The 22,250-nt window shown below is 45.4% G+C and overlaps 1 protein-coding gene across 1 annotated transcript; it reads right to left on the bottom strand.

Annotated features, from left to right (window-relative positions):
• Window positions 1-2,816: 2,816 nt before the first annotated feature.
• LOC144151666 (uncharacterized) lies at window positions 2,817-21,660 on the bottom strand. Its single transcript, XM_077682783.1, has 4 exons — window positions 21,265-21,660; window positions 19,068-19,121; window positions 11,915-11,990; window positions 2,817-3,076 (listed from the first exon to the last, which is right to left on the bottom strand). The coding sequence occupies exons 1-4, from the start codon at window positions 21,463-21,465 to the stop codon at window positions 2,925-2,927; spliced, it is 483 nt and encodes a 160-aa protein (XP_077538909.1). The 5' UTR covers window positions 21,466-21,660; the 3' UTR covers window positions 2,817-2,924.
• Between the last annotated feature and the right edge of the window lie 590 nt (window positions 21,661-22,250).

Genomic DNA, 22,250 nt, shown 5'->3' with positions numbered 1-22,250 from the left:
GCTGACTCTTTTGAATGAAATTTTGGCATCTGGGCAGACTTGGGCAGCTTTTTGAGCGTGGGTGGTCGCCGGCATGGTGGTGAAACTGGCCAATATCACCTGCCCTTGTGGGAAGCAATCTAGTTGAAGTGGCTACAATGTGGCTAACACACCAACTGGAAGAGCTGTTTCGTGGGTCCTCTATCTACCAATGGGGTTCGAGCTTCACACCTAAAATCGAGGCTAGTTGCACCATATACCTGCTCCAACGGCTACATACTTTGATACCTGTGCCACCTGCAGTGAACCAGACCTTTGGTCACGGATTTCCTTAAGGCATTTGACACAGTCTCTCATGAGGCTGCACTAGAAACCCTTCCTGAGGGATACCAAACCACAGGCTGCTGAGATTTGTGCTCAATGATGAAAGGCTGAACATCTGGTATACGTTTGCCACATGAGCATGTCGTGTCTTGCCAACAGCTCTCGTGTCCAGAAAGGTTCAGTTCTTCATGAATACTGTTACGCGGTGGCAGGACACGATCAGTGAATGATTATGAACGATTTATTTACACTATTTACAAACGGCCATGTCCGAGTCAAAGCGGAACGTCGCACAGGCATCGCCAACCGCACAGCACCCGTCTTCTGCGAAGGCGTTCAACCCATCAGCATCCGCGTCAACCGTTGCAGCCTGCCCTGAAGCATTGCTATGACAAGTTCGAGCTACTGATCACAAACCCTCGCAGGCGAAATGAATCAACGACACCGACGTCGAGCCGTGCCATTGTGGCCTATACCGGGACGGTCGTCTTTGCCCGGAGGGGGGGGGGGGGTGTAATGTTCCGGACAGGTGGACAATGCCCCATGGCGCCACAAACCAGCGTCGAGGACGACGAGGAAAAGCCGGGCGTTCAGACTGAGCGGACTCTGATATGGCTGGCCGCTTGTAAATAGTGTAAATAGATCGTTTATAATCATTCACTGTTCGTGTCCTGCCGCCGCGTAACAATACCGTTTCATTTAGTTGTGGCAGGGCTCACCCAAGGCATTGCCTACACCGTCGGATTTATGGCACAGCATACACTGACAACGTGATCAGGTGGGCATCATAGCACTGCTAACAAGCCAACAATAAAGACGCAGTGCTGTATGGTGCAGCGAAGAATCTGACACAGCGGAAGATACTTGACAGGTACTGGAATACTTCAATACGCGCCTTGTACCTACAAACACAAAGTTCTTGGCAGCCACTAGCTTGCTGTGTGCAGTGCTCGAATGTATTGCAAGTGCAAGCTAACCACTTAATTTTGCCCCTGAGTGGGCTGGGTGTAGCATGTCCAACTGGGGTACTTAAAAGTCGATTCAACAGCCAAACACACTGTGGTGATTTCTTCTCATCCACTGCATTTCAGGAACGTTTGGTACAACCTTTCAGCACATTGTCCTCTGCTTGGTGCAGGTGGTCTCTGTTCTGACGGAAGGGCTATACAGTGATTCTGCCAGCAGGATGTCCTACGCCAGGCCATGCTGTAGACTGTCACAGGCTTTCCTACCACACGCTAGTGTCACAGCTACTGAACATGGGGCTGCGTGCGTTGACAGATCCCTCAAAGTGGTCATGAGAGATGCCCTGAATCGCAGACGTTTCGCTGTACACGGTCACTTGCCGCGGTGGCTCAGTGGCTAAGGCATTGCACTGCTGAGCAGGAGGACGCGGGTTCGATTCCCGGCCACGCCAGCCGCTTTTCTGATGGAGGCAAAAAGCAAAAACACCGAGTGTTCGAGATTTCGGAACACATTAAAGATCTCCAGGTGGTCAAAATTAATCCGGAGCTCTCCAACAACAACTGTACAGGGTCGTCGCTTTCTATGCACATGGATGAATGACGCCTGCTGTACCTACCCATATATCGTCACATGACCACCACAAAGTCGCGGAACAACTGGCACTATGCCTGACACAGTGCACAAATATGCTTTATGGCAACCCACCCAGATGCTGTCACAGTGGGGGCGAAGGTGGACAAAAACATCAGTAAACTGGAGAGTTGGGCGAGTTGGTTACCGACTAATGAACTCATCCTGCTAGTGAACTTCAAGACTGGACGAAGGAGGAGAAGACGAAACCCACGCTAGCGTTTCTTTCGTCTTTTTATTTTTTGTTCAGTGTTGAAGTTCGCTAGCAGGATGAGTTTATTAAAAACATCATACATGCCATTGATGCCCAACACCTCAAATCTGTACGAGACGGCATGAACCTGTAGCTCTGCGCCATTCGCAAAGGAGACCAATCTGTGCACTATGTCTTGGTAGGTAATTTCAGCAGAGGATATCAGAGACTCCCGGAGCTTTCATCGGGCCACCACGTTAGCACTCTACAGCCTATCGCATTAATCATGCCTGCAAATGTATTTACCAGATATACAGCTGTGGTAAAAATCAGCTGCCTTATGTTCATGTCCAAATTTTCGAATTTAATTAGTTTTATTTTTTTGCAACTCTTTTTGTCCGTTGGTGTCTGCAATGCATGCCTACAGTAAGCCTTGCTTTAGTACGCCGTTTATTATTGTCCGCATTTCTGCATTCTTCCCTCACATTATTTCCAATTTTTGTGTTAACAGGAATCACAAAATGTTGTATTCCGTGTCCCACTCCCACTTGTCCTCACAATTACCCGCAGTATATTGTATATAAAATACAAACGTTATACAATACTGGTTGCCTCGAAACCCAGACGAATAATAGCTGCAATAGCTGGAGCAGTAAAGGAGTGGTGTATGTTCCACTAATTCGCCCTATTGATTCAGCAGGAAGAGATCGGAAAGGAATATATATCGTCTTGAGAAAAAAAATGTTATTTCCACACAAAGGAGTAGAGCATTTTCTGAACAGCAGAATGGCTTTCCGGCCATAATTTGAGCTTGTGTATCTCCACACAATGGTCAGCGCAACACTTGAGAAGCCTTGTGATTGCTGTTCGTGTTGGGCAGACGCTTTCCCAGTTCGCGCGTTGTTTGAAGCCTCCTCCAAGCCAAAGGCTGTTGTGATGCCTCCTCGTCTTGCTTGTCGCTCTCTTCATTTATCAAATATTCACCTGCAAAACAAACCGGTAATTTGCATATTACGGGGAAATTAGTGTGACCACCACCAGTGCCGTTCATTCTCCTCTGCTATATTTGATACTAAATGTTTTCGTCGCTTCCGAACGTTCTGAAGCACAAGAAATATATTAAGCAGACAAAATTCCTAGGGACAGTTAAACGTCAGCATGCATATACCGTAATTTCGCGCGTATAACCCGCACCAAAAATTCCGAAATTTCAGTGCCAAAGTAGGGGTGCGGATAATACGCGGGGTTTTTTTTTTGTTTTGTTTAGTGCAGCTTCACGGCAATGCGCGTTCTGCCGTGAAGCTCCTACGCAGTAACACTGATTAAGTCTTCCATGGCAGCGATTGCGCAAACCACACAAGGACAAGGAAAAAAAAAGAACAAGGAAGAGCGCACTCTAACAACTGAACTTTATTAGTGAATTGTGACTTTTGCCTTGCAGTCAGTACATGTATTCTACTTGCTAAATACACGCTTCTTCTGTCTACATAGTATGTGATGTGTTGCTTGAGCAGTAGTTTTGGTGCAGCCTTCTCTGTATCAAAACTTTCCTGCATCAAACGTGCGGGCAATACGCGAGGATTGTTTTTTTTTCTTTTCCGGCGGGCTGAAAAGGAGGGGGGGTGTGGATTATAGGCAGGGGCGGGTTATACGCACAAAAATACAGTACTGTGTATTTTGAATGCAGAAGCAGTATGGCTTCCCCTAACAATACTTATCTTAACAAAGACTTCTTGACTGCTACACCATCTGCACGTCTCCTTCTTCACTGTCGTTTCTTTGTCTTCATTGCTTACCAGGCCACAGATTATTTCAAAGTCCATACTGAGAAGCTGGTAATATGTATTATAGTAGCCTCATGGAGCCAGCACGACACACACGCAATGCAGCAGAAAAGTATCGCCAGCGGAAGCCAAAATGCCTTAGCATTCAAAGCACGTAATCAGACTTTAGCGCCACCAGGAAATTTTTCTCCTCTTGTCAAATAATCGCTTATATTTAAAGTAATACTTCGAAATCTGTGTTTTGAATCCCTACTTCACACATCGGCGTGAAGTAGTGATTCAGTCACTTGATTGTCCCCACCCGCCGCGGTGGCTCAGTGGCTAGGGCGTTGCGCTGCTGAGCACGAGGATTGGGGTTCGATTCCCAGCCGCGGCGGCCGCTTTTCTGACGGAGGCGAAAAGCAAAAACGCCCGTGTGTACGAGATTTCGGCGCACGTTAAAGATGCGCATGTGGTCAAAATGAATCCGGAGCCCTCCATTACGGCGCGCCTCATCGCCTGCGCTGCGTCGGCGCGTTAAACCCCACAATAAATCACTTGGTTGTCCCCGTGCTTTTTTTGCTTCAATTCCTGCCCCTGCAACATTTTCTTTTAGTGAAAAGATTGCGGGTACTTTGTACCATCGACTGCTCAAACACTGTGTTTCGTCGCATGGAGCACAAAATGCTTTCCCACTGATAGGAAGAGGGTAGTAAGGGGGGTAAGGGGCTGGGAAGGTGCCATCACGCAACCAAGAGCTAAACTAACCAAAAAATAACCATTATTTATTTTCCAGAGATCTTAAAAACTGTTTGCGGAAACGTGTATCAGAAGCCTTTAAAAATGCCAAAACCAATTAACTTACGGTCTTAAAGTTTAGTAATGAACTTGTGGAAATAATCTGAACCTTTTTTAGCCATATGGCGTAAATTTCGTAAAATCTTGACCGTGAGCATGGAGGTCAGAGCGGAAATTTATTTCAATTCGTGAGGCCCCCGGCTAAGTTGTGTGATGACAAATCATTCAGCCGGTCAGTCCAATTCACAAGGCTTCATTATACGTATATAGGTCATATCAGTAGGTATATGGGACGTACTTCAGTGGATACCTTTCTTTTATAAACGTTGCTTGCAGAAACCTTGCATGTATAAACTTGGTATCGCAACAGATTTTTAGTGATTGTGATATCGCAGGTTTGATTTCTGGCTGCTGTTCTGGTGGAGGGAAAAAAAGCGTCAATGTGTGCGTGTGTGCAAGTTTTACGTGCACGATAAAGATATCCAGCTAGTCTAAATTATTTCATGGGCGCCTCATATAGTCCAAGTGTAGTTTGGGCGGAATGGACTGCATAGATTTCATAAGAAGCAGGTCACTGACCAAGACAAAATAAGTTTAGTACGCTTCTGAATCCGCATGGGTTCCTTGTTCACAATTAGGCGAAAAAGGACAAGTAGTCGAAATTTAAAGACGAAGTTTGTGATGTAATGACTGCATCTATATTAATGGCAGCGTCCCATCTTTCCGGTTCATCGTATCTGAGTGTATTTGTAGGAACAGTGATTCAAGCAAGAAGTGTGATGCCGGGATGCGTCCTTTAAACCTGGAGAACTGCAGCGTTGTTCATGCCAATATCGTGCTGCTGCTTGTGCGCATGCTCGGCAATTGCACTGGAAGTCACGTTTTTGTTTTTCGTGTCGCGTTGGTGCTCTTTTACCTTTCTGGTGAACTTTCCTGTTTCGCCGATGTAAACATGGTTGCAATCATCACAAAGGATGCGATAGACAACACCGAGGAAATGATTACCGGGCAGCGGGTCCTTGAGTTTTACAAACATATTCCGAAGCTTGCTGGCTGGTACGTGCCCGATATGTAGGCCATAATCCGCAAAAATACGGGTCAAAGCTTCACTCATACCATATATACATACAGAATGCCGGCAGTGGTGGTGAAAGCCTTACAATTGGAAGCCTTAGGTTGCTGTGCCTGTTTCTCAATTCTTCTTGCAAAGTGTTGAGAACAGCCGGTACCAGAACACTCCGGGCGTACCATTCTTAGTTCCATTTGCAAATTGTTTGTGTCCTTGCAGATTCTTTTCGCACAAGTCACTAACAATGGAACGACAGCTCTTTCATGTGGAGCAGGGTGGCTCGATTGGAAGCCCAAGTTCTTCCCGGAGGGCGTTGGTTTGCGGCTGGGCCGGATTAAAAGTGCTGAAGGCCCGGTTCAAAAAAGACATAGATGTCCCTTCCTCCCGCCATCGCCTTAGCCTCTCATCCTTCTTGAGAATTAATGGTTTTTAGCATTCGCAACAAGAACACATGCCATATTTGCTCGAAGAATCTCTGGAGTGTTTATGAACATCGCCTGGACGTCTACTTTCTCGGAGAGCACTTGCAGAGATTGTCATCGGAATTCAACTACACCAGGAGATGAAGTGACATAGACAACATTAAAATTTGTCGGGCTTAAAATCCGTCAGCATTAAAATTAGTTGGTTCTTACTGAAAAAGTGGTAAACTGCGCGAGAAGTTACGACGAAAGGAAGGAATAGATACGACACTAAGAAGGGCAGTCTAGGTGTCGTATGTGTTCCTTCCATTTGTTTTAACCTTTGGTGCAGTTTACCCTTGTTTTAATAGACAACCTCTTCCCTCGACAATTAGGAAGCACATAATTTGGGAGAAATGGCTTCTATTATCTGGTTCAATAAATCGGCAGCGCACGCTTTGGTTGCCTGTGTGTGAGCACTGCCGAGGCAGACAAGTGGGCACTTTGCAGAAACTGTTCGCACACCCCTATGATAAATACACTACCATTCGTCTGGCTATTTTGTGATTCTTCCAGCACAGAAATTAGTTAAGTTCTCCTAAAGAAGCATTTCCATACGAACAGTGATATTTTGTATATTGTATATGACGACTGAGCACAACAAAAATTTAAATGGCTTATTCAATTTTTTTCATTTAGCGGGGAACTAAAGTTGGTGCCAACAGAAAACTAGATCCATACCGAACTTTCACAAAAATGTTTTAAGTAACTTTCTTGAATAAGCTATACATATTTTCATTTATGCTACGTCGCTCACTTTTAAACAGGTAATGAATACATTTACATTTTTGAAGGCAATATCCACTTTTATAAGACCAGGAAAGACATTCATATTGTTTTGTCGAATAAATATAAAATTTTCCAAGGCTTTTATACTTCAACACAGTGTAGAAAATAGGTTATGCATTTCGCAGAAATTCAGCATTGAAATTAGGCATGCATATGTATTCATCATCATCATCATCATCATCACCCTCACCAGCCTATCTACGCCCACTGCAGGGCAAAGGCCTCTCCCATTATTCTCCATTACCTCGGTCCTGTGCCAACTGTGACCAATTTATCCCCGCAAACTTCTTGATCTCATCTGCCCATCTAACTTTCTGCCGCCCCCTGCAACGGTTGCCTTCTCTAGGGATCCACTCTGTTACCCTTAATGACCAGCGGTTATCTTGCCTTCGCATTACATGCCCTGCCCACGTCCATTTCTTCTTCTTAATTTCTACTAATATGTCTTTAACACCAGTTTGCTACCTGACCCACTCCGCTCTCTTCTTGTCCCTTAATGTTACACCTATCATTTTCCGCTCCATTGCCCGCTGAGTCGTTCTCAATTTAAGTTGAACCCTCTTAGTGAGCCTCCAAGTTTCTGCCCCGTAGGTGAGTACCGGTAACATGCAGCTGTCATACACTTTCTTCTTCAGCGACAATGGTAGGCTGCTATTCATTATCTGAGAATGTCTGCCATATGCACCCCACCCCATTCTGATCCTTCTAATTATCTCTGCCTCATGGTTGGGATCTGGGGTCACAACTTGGCCTAAGTATATATATTCGCTTACCACTTCCACTACCTCGCCATCTATCTCAAACTGCTGTGCTGTCCCGAGGTTATTGATCATTACTTTAGTTTTCTGCATATTAATTTTCAGGCCCACGGTTCTACTCTGTTCGCCCAGTGCGGAAAGCATGCTTTGCAATTCGTCCCCCGAGTTACTTAGCAAGGCAACGTCATCAGCAAATCTGAGGTTACTGAGGTATTCTCAATTAACCCTTACTCCCACCTGTTCCCAATCCAACGTTCTGAATACTTCTTGTAAGCATGCTGTGAATAACATTGGAGAGATTGTGTCTCCTTGTCTGACACCCTTCCTTATAGGTATTTTACTGCTCTCCCTGTGGAGGATGATGGTAGCTGTAGACCCATTATAGATATCCTCTAGTATTCTTACATAATGCTCATCTACCCCCTGGTTCCGTAATGCCTGAATGACTGCTAGGGTTTCGACCGAGTCAAATGCTTCCTCCTAATCTATGAAGGCTATATATAGGGGTTCAGTATACTCAGCGCACTTCTCTATCACCTGATTGATCGTGTGAATATGGTCCATTGTTGAATAACCTTTACGGAACCCCGCTTGTTCTTTAGGTTGACTGAAATCTAAGGTTGCAGAGATTCGGTTAGCGATTACCTTGGTAAATACCTTGTAGACGAGTGACAGTAAGCTGATCGGCCTGTAATTTTTCAAGTCCTTCATGTCGCCTTTCTTATGGATTAGGATGATGTTCGCGTTCTTCCAAGATTCCGGTATCATTGCGGTCATTAGGCATTGCGTATACAGGTTTGCCAGTTTTTCAAGTACAATTTCTCCGCCATCCTTCAAGAGGTCTGCTGTTATCTGATCCTCACCAGGTGCTTTGCCCCCTTTCATTTCTTTCAAAGCCTTCCTTACTTCTTCGGTCGTTACTGGTGGGATGTCTATCTCCTCTGATTACTGTGCCCTTATTACCCTTTTATTAATCTTTTGAAAAAAAAGAATGGTATGTAAGTTTCTACAAGCATTTTTTCTGCTTTTTGCTAGGACTGCTTAATAATGAGATCCTAAACATTGCCCCTTCAACAAATTCCAGTCCAGCTGCTCTCTGTGTCCGTCAGTTGGAACAGCTTCGTCGCTCTATGCGATGCATGGTTTTGGCGAGTGCAACCTTTTTACCTCAGACTGAAGAACGGTGAGCTGACTTCAGGATTACGCACAATGGGCAATGAGCAGCCTTTTTGAAGCATTCATTGTTGAAATAGATTATCTCTGTTTCAAACAGGAGAATCAGCAGGAGGCTTAAACTTTTCTGAAACAAACCACTAAGTCTGCCTTGTTTTTCCAGCCCTGAGAAAGGTCCACCCAGAAATTTCATTTTATGGGGGGTATCGAAATCCTCCTGAGGGGGTAGGTGTCGGGGTCTGCTAGGAGAGAGTGTATCAATCCCTGGCGGGGTGCTCGTGGTTGTGAATTTTTTTTGGGGGGGGGAGGGTTGGGTTTGTCGAAATCCTTCTGGGGTGGTATGGGGGGAATGTATAAATCCCTGCCCGTGAGCCCGGGGGTCCTGGTTCATCTGAACCATGGACAATCAGCCCCTGCTTGCGGTATACACTGAAGGAGAGTTCACCATTATTGCGTTTAACCAAGACGTCAATGTACAGCAGTCATTTGTTTTTTGAGTACTTGAGGCTCAATATCATTCAGTTCATGCAAAAACAGGGAGAAGTCTTCTTTTCGCAGGATGTAAAAACAATCAAGGTAGCAGTGAGGTAGCAGTGGAAAACCTTCGGTTAGAATGTGAAACTTGAGAGGACTTATTCTTCCAGGGATTCCATGACAAAGGAAATGGAAGCACCCATGACTTGGCCGTGCGTCTGCAAGTAGAACTCTGAGCACTGTATAAAATATGTGTTGCTGAGGCACAACTGTAGTTCAGAGGTCGGGGGTATCAAAGGGTGTGCGGTCAGTAATAGTGGTGTCCTTGTTCAGAAGCTCTTCACAAGTTACAACGGCCAAGTTGACCGGGATACTAGTAAACAATGACTTTGCGCCACAGGGTACCATCACATCTTCAGCCTCGAGTTGCTCATTGAGCACTTTTTCAACAGTCTCAAGAATTGGCCACATGTGTGGCTGTATTAAGCGCCGAATGGCTTAATATGCGGCTGAAATCAATGATGGGATGAAGAGGGACGCCTGTTTTGTGGATCTTTGGTAGGCAATTAATTGCAGGAGCTGAGCCGTTTGTGCACAGTGGGCGGTATCATAGACCCTTCTTGTCCGGAGGTACGAACCGGAAGATATCCGCCAGCAGCTCTTGGAGCTTCTTTTGTAGCCGGGCCCGCAGGGTTGCGCTGCAATGGGGTATACGTCTCTCTGTCCTACAGCAGGTCTCTCATATTTCCATTGCAGTCTTCCTTGTCAAGCAGCACAGTTGTGTTGCCCTTTTTGGCCGGTAGAACGACAGTATTATCATTGCACCACAGGCTCTTGATAGCTTGTTTTTCAACAATTGAGGGTCTGTCTGGCGCCTTGCCGCCACTTTGAGAGAATACCAGTGGCACGAGTACGTGCTTCGTCTGGTTTGGAATGTGGAAACTGATTTACAGCTTTCTCGAAAGAGCATATTACCTTACTTTTGTCCGGACCCCAGGCAGTATTAAAATTCAGACCACGGGAAAGGACGGTCGCTTCGGCAGCTGTGGGTTGGTAAGAGGATAGGTTGATTACATCTCTTTGGACAGTGTGGGTTGTGGCCGGCCGCGGGGCTTGAAGTTTTTTTTTTTTTTTTTGAGATGTAGAACATTGGTGCCCCCTCGATTCGGCGTTTGATGTTTGGCATGCAGATGGACGTCAGTGAAATAACCTTGAATGTTGTGTTCCAGCTGTTGCCGCGCAAACAAGGCATCAGTCTCCAAGTGCCTGATTTCCTAATGGCACTCTTGAGCCCGTGCTTTTACGATCTTGCACTCGGCTTGTCGTACGATCGAGTGACCCCACGACATCCGTACCGGTGTCTGCACTTGAAAAGACTTGGGCACTTGAGCCCCGCTATGCGATTGGCAAAACGTGCTGGTTTTTGACGTTTTTTAAACTTGGCCACTCAGTGACCTCCGAGTGATGACATATGCAGGCTTCTTTTTCGTGAGGTGTTGTCTGGGCGGTGTGACAATCAGGGCTAGGAATATGAACTCTCAGTTTTGAGCTTGTTAAAATGTTTTCTGTCTCTGTCACTTGTGGCAATAATGTTCATTGCAACACTTCAGACCCGTGTCGTTTAAGCACCAGTCTGTTTCACGTCGGAACTTAGTGTCCAGAAGATCAACTTTTTTCAACGTTAACGACGCTGCGTTAAACTATCAAAATCACAGTAATTTTTCTACCCACAATGCAATGGCAATAACCTTTTATCCCAGTTCAAAACTAACCGAAAGCACGTGTTTTGCAATCGTAATGGTTGCTGCTCTAAAGCCAGGTTTGGTTGTACATTGGCGATGCTGGTGTCTGCAGCAGAAACGCAATCCAAGTGCCCATGGCATGAACCCATTTTTTTGTTACTCTGGGTCAATCTCACTGCTGGACAATTTAAAATATCTCCAGCTTTTTGAACACAACAGAAGACAACTACTTATAACTATAAGTTCAAATTACGACTGAGCTGAGGTAGGTCATAAACACGCACATAATTTCACTTAACGATGTAGTGGCACCATGAATTATGAAAATCATTTGATCGTTATTTGAAAAGTTCTAAATAAGTAAAAAATGACATTGTTGTAGCTCACTTACTAGGAAGAAAGAATTATCTGGATATTTGGGAACCAAACCGGGAGTATTTCGTGGGGTTGTAGACATAAAACGTCGAAAGTGAGTGGTTCACAGCAGCTGTAAGTTCGAATATCTTCTGCCTCTATGAAGTTTCAATTGCTAGATTATAATGTGAGAAACTTGGCATAGTGGCAATCACGCGTACGAGGTCACTAGATGCTACCGTGCTCCATGTCTAACACTGGCAAGATCGTCAACATGGTGCAGTCTTTCACCATTTTGTCCGTCTGGATTTTAAACGAACAATTTCAGCTTGTGTACTTTCATACTTTTCGTCAGGGAAGCATCACACGCGTTAAATTTGGACAAGTCAACAAGCATTGACACTGAACAAAAGTTATTCTTGCAACGTCTGTAAGACTTACCGTTGAAGCTAAATGCCTGGCCGGTAAGAACATGGCAAAAATCTCTGGGGGAACAGTCGGCCGTGATTGGTTGTGCCTAGAAAATGCAAAGTGCAAAGTCAAAGCGATACGTGGAGCTTACTGGTCTCACATGATCAGAGGGAAACGTGAAGACAACGGAATGCAGAGAAAGGAAAGACACGCTACTCGGCGCCGGCTAACAAGCTAGGTTTAGTTACCACGTGAGTATGGATGGTATTCACGTAAACATTTAGCGGGCAATTTTTTCTCTTGGCAACACTTAAAGCCGCCATGACCGTGTCCACCGCGCTTGCGCATGAGTCTGCATCTGGCAGAGAAAAAAATACAGGCCCTGGCGTTCGTCGTCTGCGCCATTACCACGACTTTCCTGGCCGTGGCGTCAGTCAACAGATCTGAATAATAGCACTGACCTTGTGTGGTTATTCTCTACTTGCCCAAGAGAACTCTGTGTTGCCCAAAGCAGAGTCGTTCAGTACAAATGCCAAATCATGGTTCCGAAGAAATTGCGAGGCTCACGCAAATGCCGATGAGATACGGTGGTAGCGTAAGCGCGTAGCAGTGAGTGCATTCTTTGCTGGGAGGCTAGTGATGTCTATCGGTGAGTGGCTGAAGGCCAAAGTGGAAGCATTGGTTGAAAGCTGAGCAATCTGTGGCCGATACCAATACACGGCAACTGGCAATCACTTCACTCTTGTCTTGCGACAGGCTGCACGAAACAGGTGTTAACGTCGAGGTAATGCTCTTGAGCTCGCTGGCACAGCCTTATGCGTGCGCTGCCATGCCCGAACCCGCTTGTCCCCGCTGCTAAGGCGACACACTCGGTTGCCGGCATGCGCTTCACGCCAGTGAATACAACCTATATGATCATATCACGACGTCACATACGTTGCAAACAAACAGGAAAAAATGAATCAGGTGTAACGGATCTGAACATATTTGTTACGACCGAAAGCAAAGACTATTATTTCAGTCGCTTCATATAACTATCGCCTAGTGAAGTGGTTTGCTTGCGCTAAACCGAATGCCCAGGTAGCCCAGCCGCCGCTGGGTGATAAGAGACAGGCGAAGCAGCTGTTTGACCCTCGCCTAGTCATGTGGTACTGCAGCAGCGAAGGTCCGATTGATTGATTGATTGTACGGCTTAACGCGCCGACGCAACGCAAGCGATGCGGGGCGCCGTAGTGGCGGCTCCGGATTAATTTTGACCACCTGGGGACCTTTAACGTGCGCTGATATCTCGTACACACGGGCGTTTTGGCTATCGCCTTCACCATAAGAGCGCAGCTTCCGCGCCCGCAGTTCAAGGACATTGTGACTTTATGAATGACATTGAAAATGCAGCGTAGTAGGCATTTCGCTTTAAAAAACAATTTCCCGTATCAAACAACTTGTCTGCAGCCGGTCACTCCACATTCAGGCATGCAATTTGTTTTTCCATCCAGACATGACGTTTCCGGAACTGCAATATCACCTTCGCGAACAATTTCGCGGGCTACAACTATTTCTGAGGTGAACCTGCCACGGTGTCAAACAAGCACCTAAACCTCGTTTAGAATAGGATAACATTGGCAGTAACGGAAACCAGCTCCTAGACGTCTGTTGATAGCATTACCTGCTGTATAGCTATGCTCACGAACCTGATCGGTTTGACAACTGCCGCATTGGCTGATGTATACTTTCTTTCAGGGCAGACGAGCCCTGTGCACCATTCCTTCCATACAGGCTGCAAACGTATTCAGGTGTTTTCGTATCCAAAACCGTTGATGGTGCAGCGCCATAGCATTAGAAGAACTGCCTTGTTCTTTTTTTTTCTGCGTTGAGACACACCAAGTGGACTGGCCACTCCTTCTGGCGGGTTTTCAGTGCTCTGCCCACGTATTTTGCTTGAAGGGAGGATAGCAGTTGTTGCGGCGTATTTGGGTAGGAGTGGACAAGTTGGGCCATGAGGTTGGTCTGCGCAGTTTTGGATTGAGCGGGTCGAGGAGGTGAAAGAGGAGGGACCACGTGCGTTTCATGCTAAAGATATAGGGACCGGGCGGCCGTTGTGTGGCACCACCGTCGCTTCAGCGAACAGCGCCGCCCGTGGCGAACCACTCGTCAGTGGAATGCCAGTGGCGGTCAACGCAGCGTAGTCGTGCATGACTTTTTGTCGTTCTGCTGCGGTGCGGCTTGCAAAGCGTAGATAACCACAAGGATTTTTTTTCAAATCGGTAAATGTTGAGCGTGGAGGTGACCTTTACGAGGCATGCCATGTGTGTTAATTGCGCCCATACTCAGTAATTACGAATAGCAGACGACACTCAATGCGCCAAGCTGGAAGTCAAGCTGGAACTGAAAGCACGTTCCTTCGCGCAATTTTTTCATGCTTGCATGTAGTTTGGCGTATCCAGGAGTATATTGCAGCTAAATGCTCCCACAAAGCCGGTGTGTAAAACCGATCCAGAAATGCTGCGGCGCTGGTCTTTGGCAGCTGGCCACAGATTTCTCCGCATCGGGTTGCGGCTGATTCTGCTGCGTATTTTATTTTCCGTTCTGGGGCTTAGCTCTGCCATTTTATTGCTGAGGCGCTTATTATGTTTATTTGTTCGCCATTTTCGGCAAAGTCTGCGAAGTGCAGTCCACGTAGTTTGGAGACGGGAGTCTACCACATCAGCCGGGATCTCAGGTTTGAGCGGTAGGTCGCGGGCTTCAGCTCCGCTACTAATGTATCCAGGGGCTGTACTCTAGAAGGTTGAGTGGGGCGTTCATTGCAAGTGGACTTGAAGGCTTACCAGTCCGCTATGTATTGTTGTTTGTGTTGGAGGACCGGAGTGTGTTGAGGGGGATGGTGAGTTGGATGATGCACTGGTCCTTCCCAAGAGTGTGGTCCATGTTGTGCCTGTGTAAATTGGCTGTGCGATGTGTAAGAGTGAGATCTGGCGTTGTGTCTCGTTGGGCACGGGCACTGCCAGGCTAAGAATTCTTTATGGGATGGGGACAGCTGTGATATCCAACACTTGGGCTAGCGGTCCGTCGATGGAGGCCATTATTCGCTGGAGGTAGCTATGCATTTCCGCTCTTATCGCTTACCCACCTCCTCTCATCTAATTCAGAATTGGCCAAAATCAATTGTCTTATCCTCACAATATACAAAACTGCTCTGCAACTCCCACTCGGCACCTCCACTGCCAGATAGAAAGAACAGGGGTGTTAGGCATGGCCTAAAACCCAACTGTTAGGCATGGCCTAACAGTTGATAGAGGAGCACCGCATCAGCCAACTATATATGCTGCCTAGCCAAAACTAACCCCGGCAAACAACTTCTTTAACGCCTACCACCCAATGCGTCCATCATTACTGACCCAAAACTCCTCATACCTACGGACATCCACGCCCGCCTCAAAGTACGTCCACTACTCCGTAATATGCTCCCTCATATTCACCAGGGCTGCAGAGAGCAACGTGCCAAGTATAGCACGTTAACGTTGCGCCACATACGGCCTGCCACGGTGTACGTAGATGCTCCCGAATGCTGTCACAAGAACTCTTTCACACTGACGATCACTAATGTCCCACCTCCCCCTAATAAACTCACTCACGATCAGAGGTGGCAATCGCACTAGTCCTGCCGCAGCAGCCAACCCCTGAATTTATATTATCCGTTTCGAAAACGATCATTCGAAATTTCTCTGCGGGTGCCATATCACCCCAAGCCCTAAAACTTACGCGAAATCCACCCACCGCCCAAATAGAATTGATCTGGATTCCTGTCCACACTGGGCCGTGAGACGGCTAATGCACCAGCCCTAGCACTGACCTCCCGGCCATACCCCAGCCTCACTGCCCCTACGGAGCCAGGTCAGCTTGCAACAGCCTTTTGGGCTACCACGAGATCACCCCGTATTAACTCCTCTCTCGCCTCCGATACCCCTCCCCCCCCCCCGCTCACCCTTCCCTTAGCTACACGTAAGAACGGCTCTGGAGACGTCTACAAACATAATCTTAACTATAACAGAGCTCTCCATCACCGTATTCACCCCTCCATACTCTCCTCACCCCACTGCACATCAAGCGGCACTAAAGCCACCGTATGCAGCACCACATCTTGGCCCGCCCGACGCCCCCTACCCCCAGTCACCCTATGGGAGGCGGCGCTAGGCTGCTCTGACTAAGGTGGTTAGAATCATTCTAGCAACATTACTCTGACCTGACGACGCGAGAAGCCCTGACGGACAAAGCAGCCAAGGTTGCTGAGCAGTTGCGACTGCTGCACACCCGCCCCGCATAAAAGGGCCCGATATAATAATATGAAATAATAATAATAATAATAATAATAATAATAATAATAATAATAATAATAATAATAATAATAATAATAATAATAATAATAATAATAACGTTTATTCAAACTCTTTTACATTGTAATATCCAGTCCGCTTAAGCCAGAGTGGCTTGTGTGCGGGGCTGGGCAGTCTCGGCTAATACAAAGAGCCCAAAGAGAAACAACTCTGTGAATAAAAACAATTCTAAAAAAAGGCAAGCAAGAAAGAACAAGAAAGCAAGGGGAAAAAAAAGAAAAGAAAACACACTGCGTTGCATGATGTCAAGCCACTGTAAAAGCATAAATGATAAAATGTTGGTTTTGGTTCACAAACAGCAATACAAATAAAAAGAGCGCAATCACATTCAAGCACAGTCTAAAAGCATTGTCTTATTCAATAGCAGCTTCGCGGACCCATGCCTTCAAGTATTTTTTGGCTTGGGAGGGACAGTTAATGCCTGGAGGGGGGGGCGTCTATTTTATTAAAGTAAACAGGAATGTGGAACGACCGTACTTTCTTTCCGTAGCCGGTTAGTACTCGAGCAGCACAAAAGATTAAGTTTGGCGGAGGCACCTTGTTTTTATATTATCAACTTTGAAAGGATTGTAGAAGAAATTTTTTAGCAAGATATCAAAAATGAGTTGTTTTTTCACTTGTAGAATATCTGATTCTTTCATAACAATTTCTGTTCGGTCTCCATGATGTCTAGTGCCATATATAATATTCTGCGCTATTTTGTGCAGGATTCTATTAAGAGTGTTCAGTTTATAGGAAGATGCATGGCCATAAATAGTTAGACCATATCTAATGATAGATTCTCTTAAGCATTTAAAAACCATTCTTTTTACAGCGGGTAACAAACCGAACGAAGGGCATACAAATGAGCACATACCGCTCGCAAGCATTTTGCAGGCTGTTATATATGTAAATTCCAAGATAAAGTTTCATCTAATTGCAAACCTAAATACTTAACGTCATGAGCAAGATCGACTGGACGGCGGAAAAATTATGACAGGCGCTAGTATGCAGAAATACAGATGTGCTCTCGACAAAGGTCCGATAAGGGCTATGAAAACATATCAAATTGGTTTTGGATTTATTCAGACAAATATGATTATTACTAAGCCAGTTCATCAGAAGACAGACATCCTCTTGCATAAGACGAGCACCAACATCATAATTCTAACAAGGTAAAAGAGCAGTATCGTCAGCATACATGTAGTGTTTGGCATTCAGTGGCAAGGAAGCTAAGTCATTAATATAAATGTTAAATAAAAGTGGCCCCACCACCTATCCCTCTGGCACACCTGAACGGACGCACAGCATTTCACTGAAAGAATTTTTGATACGACAACACTGGGCGCGATTCGACAAATAGTTTAAGAAAAATCTGGGTAAGGACCTCTAAACCCGATATTGGCTAATTTTTCAAGGAGCAGCTTATAATAAATTGTGTCAAACGCCTTCTAGAGGTCTAAAAAGAGCGAAATAACGAGGTTGTTTTTGTCAATCTTACTGCACATATAGTCGTTGAAATCCTCTAATAAGCTGGTCGTACTAAGTCCACTTCGGAATCCATACTGTGCTGCACTGATTAGGCTGTGCGTTTCGCAAAATGAGATCACACTTTTTTGTAAGATCTTCTCTATAATACATATTATTGACGACTCTACTGAGATTGGCCTATAGTTGTGGTCTTTTCTAGATCCTTTTATGAAAAGGTCTCACAACGCGGACTTCAATATCTTTCGGGATTATGTCGGTGTTTAGGGTCTGGTTTATAATATAAATTAATACGCTTTTAAGATGACTGAAGTTCATTATTAAATCCTGCACCCTGACACTGTCATGACCAGGTGACTTAGTGGCATTGTACGCATTGTTTGCCATAAATTGAGCTCAGTGACATCTGGCATGTAGGCTGAAAAGACGCATGACGAGCGGCTCTGCAAAGAATCTGATTTTGCAGTCTTCTTTTTAAGTTCATTAACTGCATGTATAAAATGTTCATTAAATTTATTGGCCAAGTCATAACTATCTGAAGGGGGAAAAGAATCTCTATGTTTTGTATCAAGGTTTTTCTTTGAATGCCTGCCAGATGTAATGTTCACGGGGTCCCAAGTGTTTCTCTCCCTCTAGGCCACGGCGTGCTCTAGGCCCATGTACTCAAGGTCCACATACGTATGATAAATTAGGACAGGTTCACCGTGGTGTGTTCACTTAGTGCTCGAACAAATTAGTACCGCTCGTACATGTCACCTTAGTACCGGTGCTATGTACAAGCCGATAAATATATGTCATTCTTCTCAATAAACGTATCGCCATTAGAATACATTGATGCTTCGCACATACTCATTCATGACACCATGAGTAACTGTTGGGCTTCTTCTCGGTGTTTGTTTTTTATTGGGTATTTTATGTTCGATGCCTCAGCCGGACCCCACCAAGGTATAAGATACTTTGATCGTCCAAGAAGCCCGCCCGGGCAATCAGTGTGGGATTGTTCGCCCGTTCTGCATGTCTTCGCGAAGAAAATGCGCATTGATGGGTTGCTTGTGTACTAACTGTCAATCCTGCCCTGCCCCTTATTAGTAGTCTTAAGCAAGCAACAAATTAAATGATGACTTTTTTGTGATAGTGTGCACCGTGGCCACTTATTCTCGTAAACAAATTTGTTCATTACACGAGTTCATATAAATTCTAAAAAAGGCAGGTTTTGTCATGACATCATTTGGGAACTGCATTGATGCATACGGCGCATCGAATGGAAGTGAACGAGCGCTTTGGTCATCAGTCAGAGACAGAAAATTTTCAGCGACATGGGAACTCACCGTGAAACAGTACTGTCCTTCGGGCAGACCATCGAACCGGAGTACGCTGGAAGACTTAAAAAGAAATGGCCGTCATTTCAGAAACTATATTTTACCTGGCAATAATAAAATTTATTGGGAACGTGATAGGACCAACTGTTGAAAAGGTATTGTCAGTTCTGTGAATCACTGCCAAACTGAGAAATAAAAAAAATTCTAAGTTCTAAAAAGTTCTAAACAAATTTTGCCCTAAAATATCCGGGTTTTTAAACCGTCCTTTTAAATTTTGCGCCATGTTTCCTACTGGTTGCACTTTGCAACTATTTCTTCTTGTTTATTTTTATTTGCTAACTTCAAATGTGGGAAAGCCAGCTTACAAAGTCCAAAGCTATCATGATATCTTTAAAGTAGGCTTCACCTATAAGCACGAATTCATTGTTCCGAAGACGTTTCTTCAAGGTCAATATAAGACATCTTATATGAAAGCATGGAGAACCTAAGGCATCTTTTTCTGTTTTTGAAAATTTTTTATACGCTGAACACAAGCCCCCGAGTTTTTGTTCACACGCCGAGTTTTCATTCCACACGGGAGCGCTAACTGTAAGGGTTAGACATCTACAGCTTCGCTGTAGTACGCCCCCGTTGATTAGCTACACTAAAGTCAGTTATACATGGTGTGAATTTAGCTGCGAATTCGCACCATGTAGAACGGGCTTAAGAGATTCGATGACTTTAGCAACTTCCGCGAAGTTCCAGATCCCACAAAGTACGCCACAACGCCCAAGCGCTGTCATTCTGAGGCGGGTAGCCTTACTTCAAGCTGTCTTATCTCTGGCGCATCAGCTCCTTTCACGACCCAGATGAACGGCTTGAGCAAAACATTAATTGAGCACGGTACAATTAAAGTCTGGGGGCGAGTGTTCCTGAAACTTAGCGACGCAACTCACAGAATATCCGCGCCTAGCAAACGTGCAAGCCAGGACACCACACCGACAACAGCTTGCAAAGGCCACTGGCTTCCTTGCTCCTCTTCCGTCCATAACTCTAACTGGAGGAACCTGCCAATAAAGTCTATGCTGACTCGACGTACATTCGAGACATCATCTCCTAATGGACTATTCCCAGTCACCATACTATAGGCTTAGGTGCATACACTGTGGCAGTACCGGCCACCAAATCTATACAACGCAATCTGGGCATGTTTGCCTGCTCAAGTGACCGCGTTCAGTTTCTTACAAACCATAACCACCATAACTTCTTCAAACGACTCCTGCAGAACATGCCTTCCGGCGTATCAGGTACAACCCTCAGCTGTTGTATGAAATCACTGAATAATATCTTAAAGGGACAACTAGTTCACTCTTTCCCTCGGGTCTAGAAGCACTGTGAAAGCTTTAGTTATCGCCAGCAGAAATCGGCACTGCGTGATTTGCTCGTCGCATCAGATCCGACTTCCGTTTCTGCTTTTGTGGCGATTTTGTTAATTGGTTACCGAATGCGTTTATTGCTGCAACTGAAAGGAAGCCAGCCAATGGCCGCTGAATCGCTTTAATGACGACATTCGAGCACTTGAAGAACGCCACCACCGGGAAAGAGAAAACTCTTTTGAGCGAGTTTCCAAGTTATCTGATGGGCTCAGGTCATCCGTTTCTGGCTGAAGTACCTTGTGCACCCCTATTCTAAATATTGGATGTGTTTGTGGACAGCGTTCTCGAAGCATTTATGGTTGAGGAAAAAGTTCGGAAAAGCATTGCAGGGCACCTTTAAAAAGTGGTCTCTGTGCACTAGTGTCATGGCGGATAGTCATCCTTTTATTTCTCTGAATGACCCCATTGAGCACACGTTTTTTTTTGCACTCGGGTGACTCCTTTTCATCTCTATAGTGCATCCACTGTACCTGTACTAAATATGTTTCTGTATGTGGTGCACCTACGGGTGTAACTGACCTTGAAGTGCACTTCTATACTCAAAGTGTCATGGGCAAAAATTACTTGAATAACCTTCCCGAATCCTTGCTCCCTCACAAAACCTTTTGTCGTCCTATTCCGAACTAAGTCATCGGCCTGATTAGGTCTCTACAGGCTCTAGAAATATTACTGGGTTGGCGGGAAGTACTAGAAATTATTGCCACTACTTCTTCGTTAACGAGGTTTTGTATCCTTCTTGTTTCAATGTTGTTGCTTTCTTTAGGCAAAAGTATGTAAAAAAGTTAGCTTACCTCAGCGAAGAGTCGCTTCGAGTCAACGAGGCCAAAATTAGCAGAGGCGCCACACTTCCTCCCATCGTGCCTCCAGATGCTGACGTTGTAGTCCTTAAACTCGGGAAAGAGATCAAGAGTGAGCATTTGCTCCTTGCCGTGCTTGTCGCTCGCAATCAAGACCATGATGACCGGAAAGGCGGTGGTCAAAAAATCACCCATGTGAAATATTTCTTCTATATTATCTTGAAAGGATCAGGAAACCCAGTCGCCTGATTCACAATTCGTGTTGATATCACTGGACAGTTAATGTTTAATTTTGTTTGTCGAATCCTAAGTTAGCACACAAGAGACTGGGACCTTCGCCTCACACTGTGGTTGCGACCAAACCCGCATCATTCGAATGCACTGGACGCGCCTTACAGAAGATAAGACTGGAACATCGCGAAATACGATCGCGACCGCTGAGGTACGCAGCCGGCGGAACTTGACGCCGATGTTTGTGCTTATCACCAAGCAGGGTGCATACAGTGGAGAAAGCTGCACAGGACGCTATTTGCTTCTTTTCGAGCGAAGTGAAATAGCGGCTGGAAGAACCATGGTCTGTGTAATACAACACAAAGTACACAAATAAATAACCAAAGACAGCAGCTACTAAGAGCATGGAACGGATCTCACCATTTCTGTTGTCATTAAAGACAGTGAGGCTTGTCACTGCCGTCGACTATATATGGTTATTTAAGACGTGGATTATTCCACTTTAGCGAAAGCGCGCGGCTACCCGGACTAAGATAGCCACCAATCTTCTACAAATTTTACAGAAAATAAACGTTAAATCCTCGTTCCTTCCTTTATACGCAGCATTATTAAGTCCCGAGCAAGTGCACAGTCATTAGTATGAGAGAAAAAAAAAAACGCATTCATTTGTACGCGAATCACTCCGTGTCGGTTGAAAACTAGCTCCCACTGATTAGCCGAGCCAAGGCCGTGGCGGTAGCCGGAATAGG

Source organism: Haemaphysalis longicornis, unplaced genomic scaffold (genome assembly GCF_048455015.1).
Source record: "Haemaphysalis longicornis isolate Haplotype H1 unplaced genomic scaffold, Haemaphysalis longicornis Haplotype H1 scaffold_9, whole genome shotgun sequence".
In the NCBI taxonomy this organism is placed as follows: Eukaryota; Metazoa; Arthropoda; class Arachnida; order Ixodida; family Ixodidae; genus Haemaphysalis; species Haemaphysalis longicornis.
This window is presented reverse-complemented; position numbering and strand designations above follow the sequence as displayed.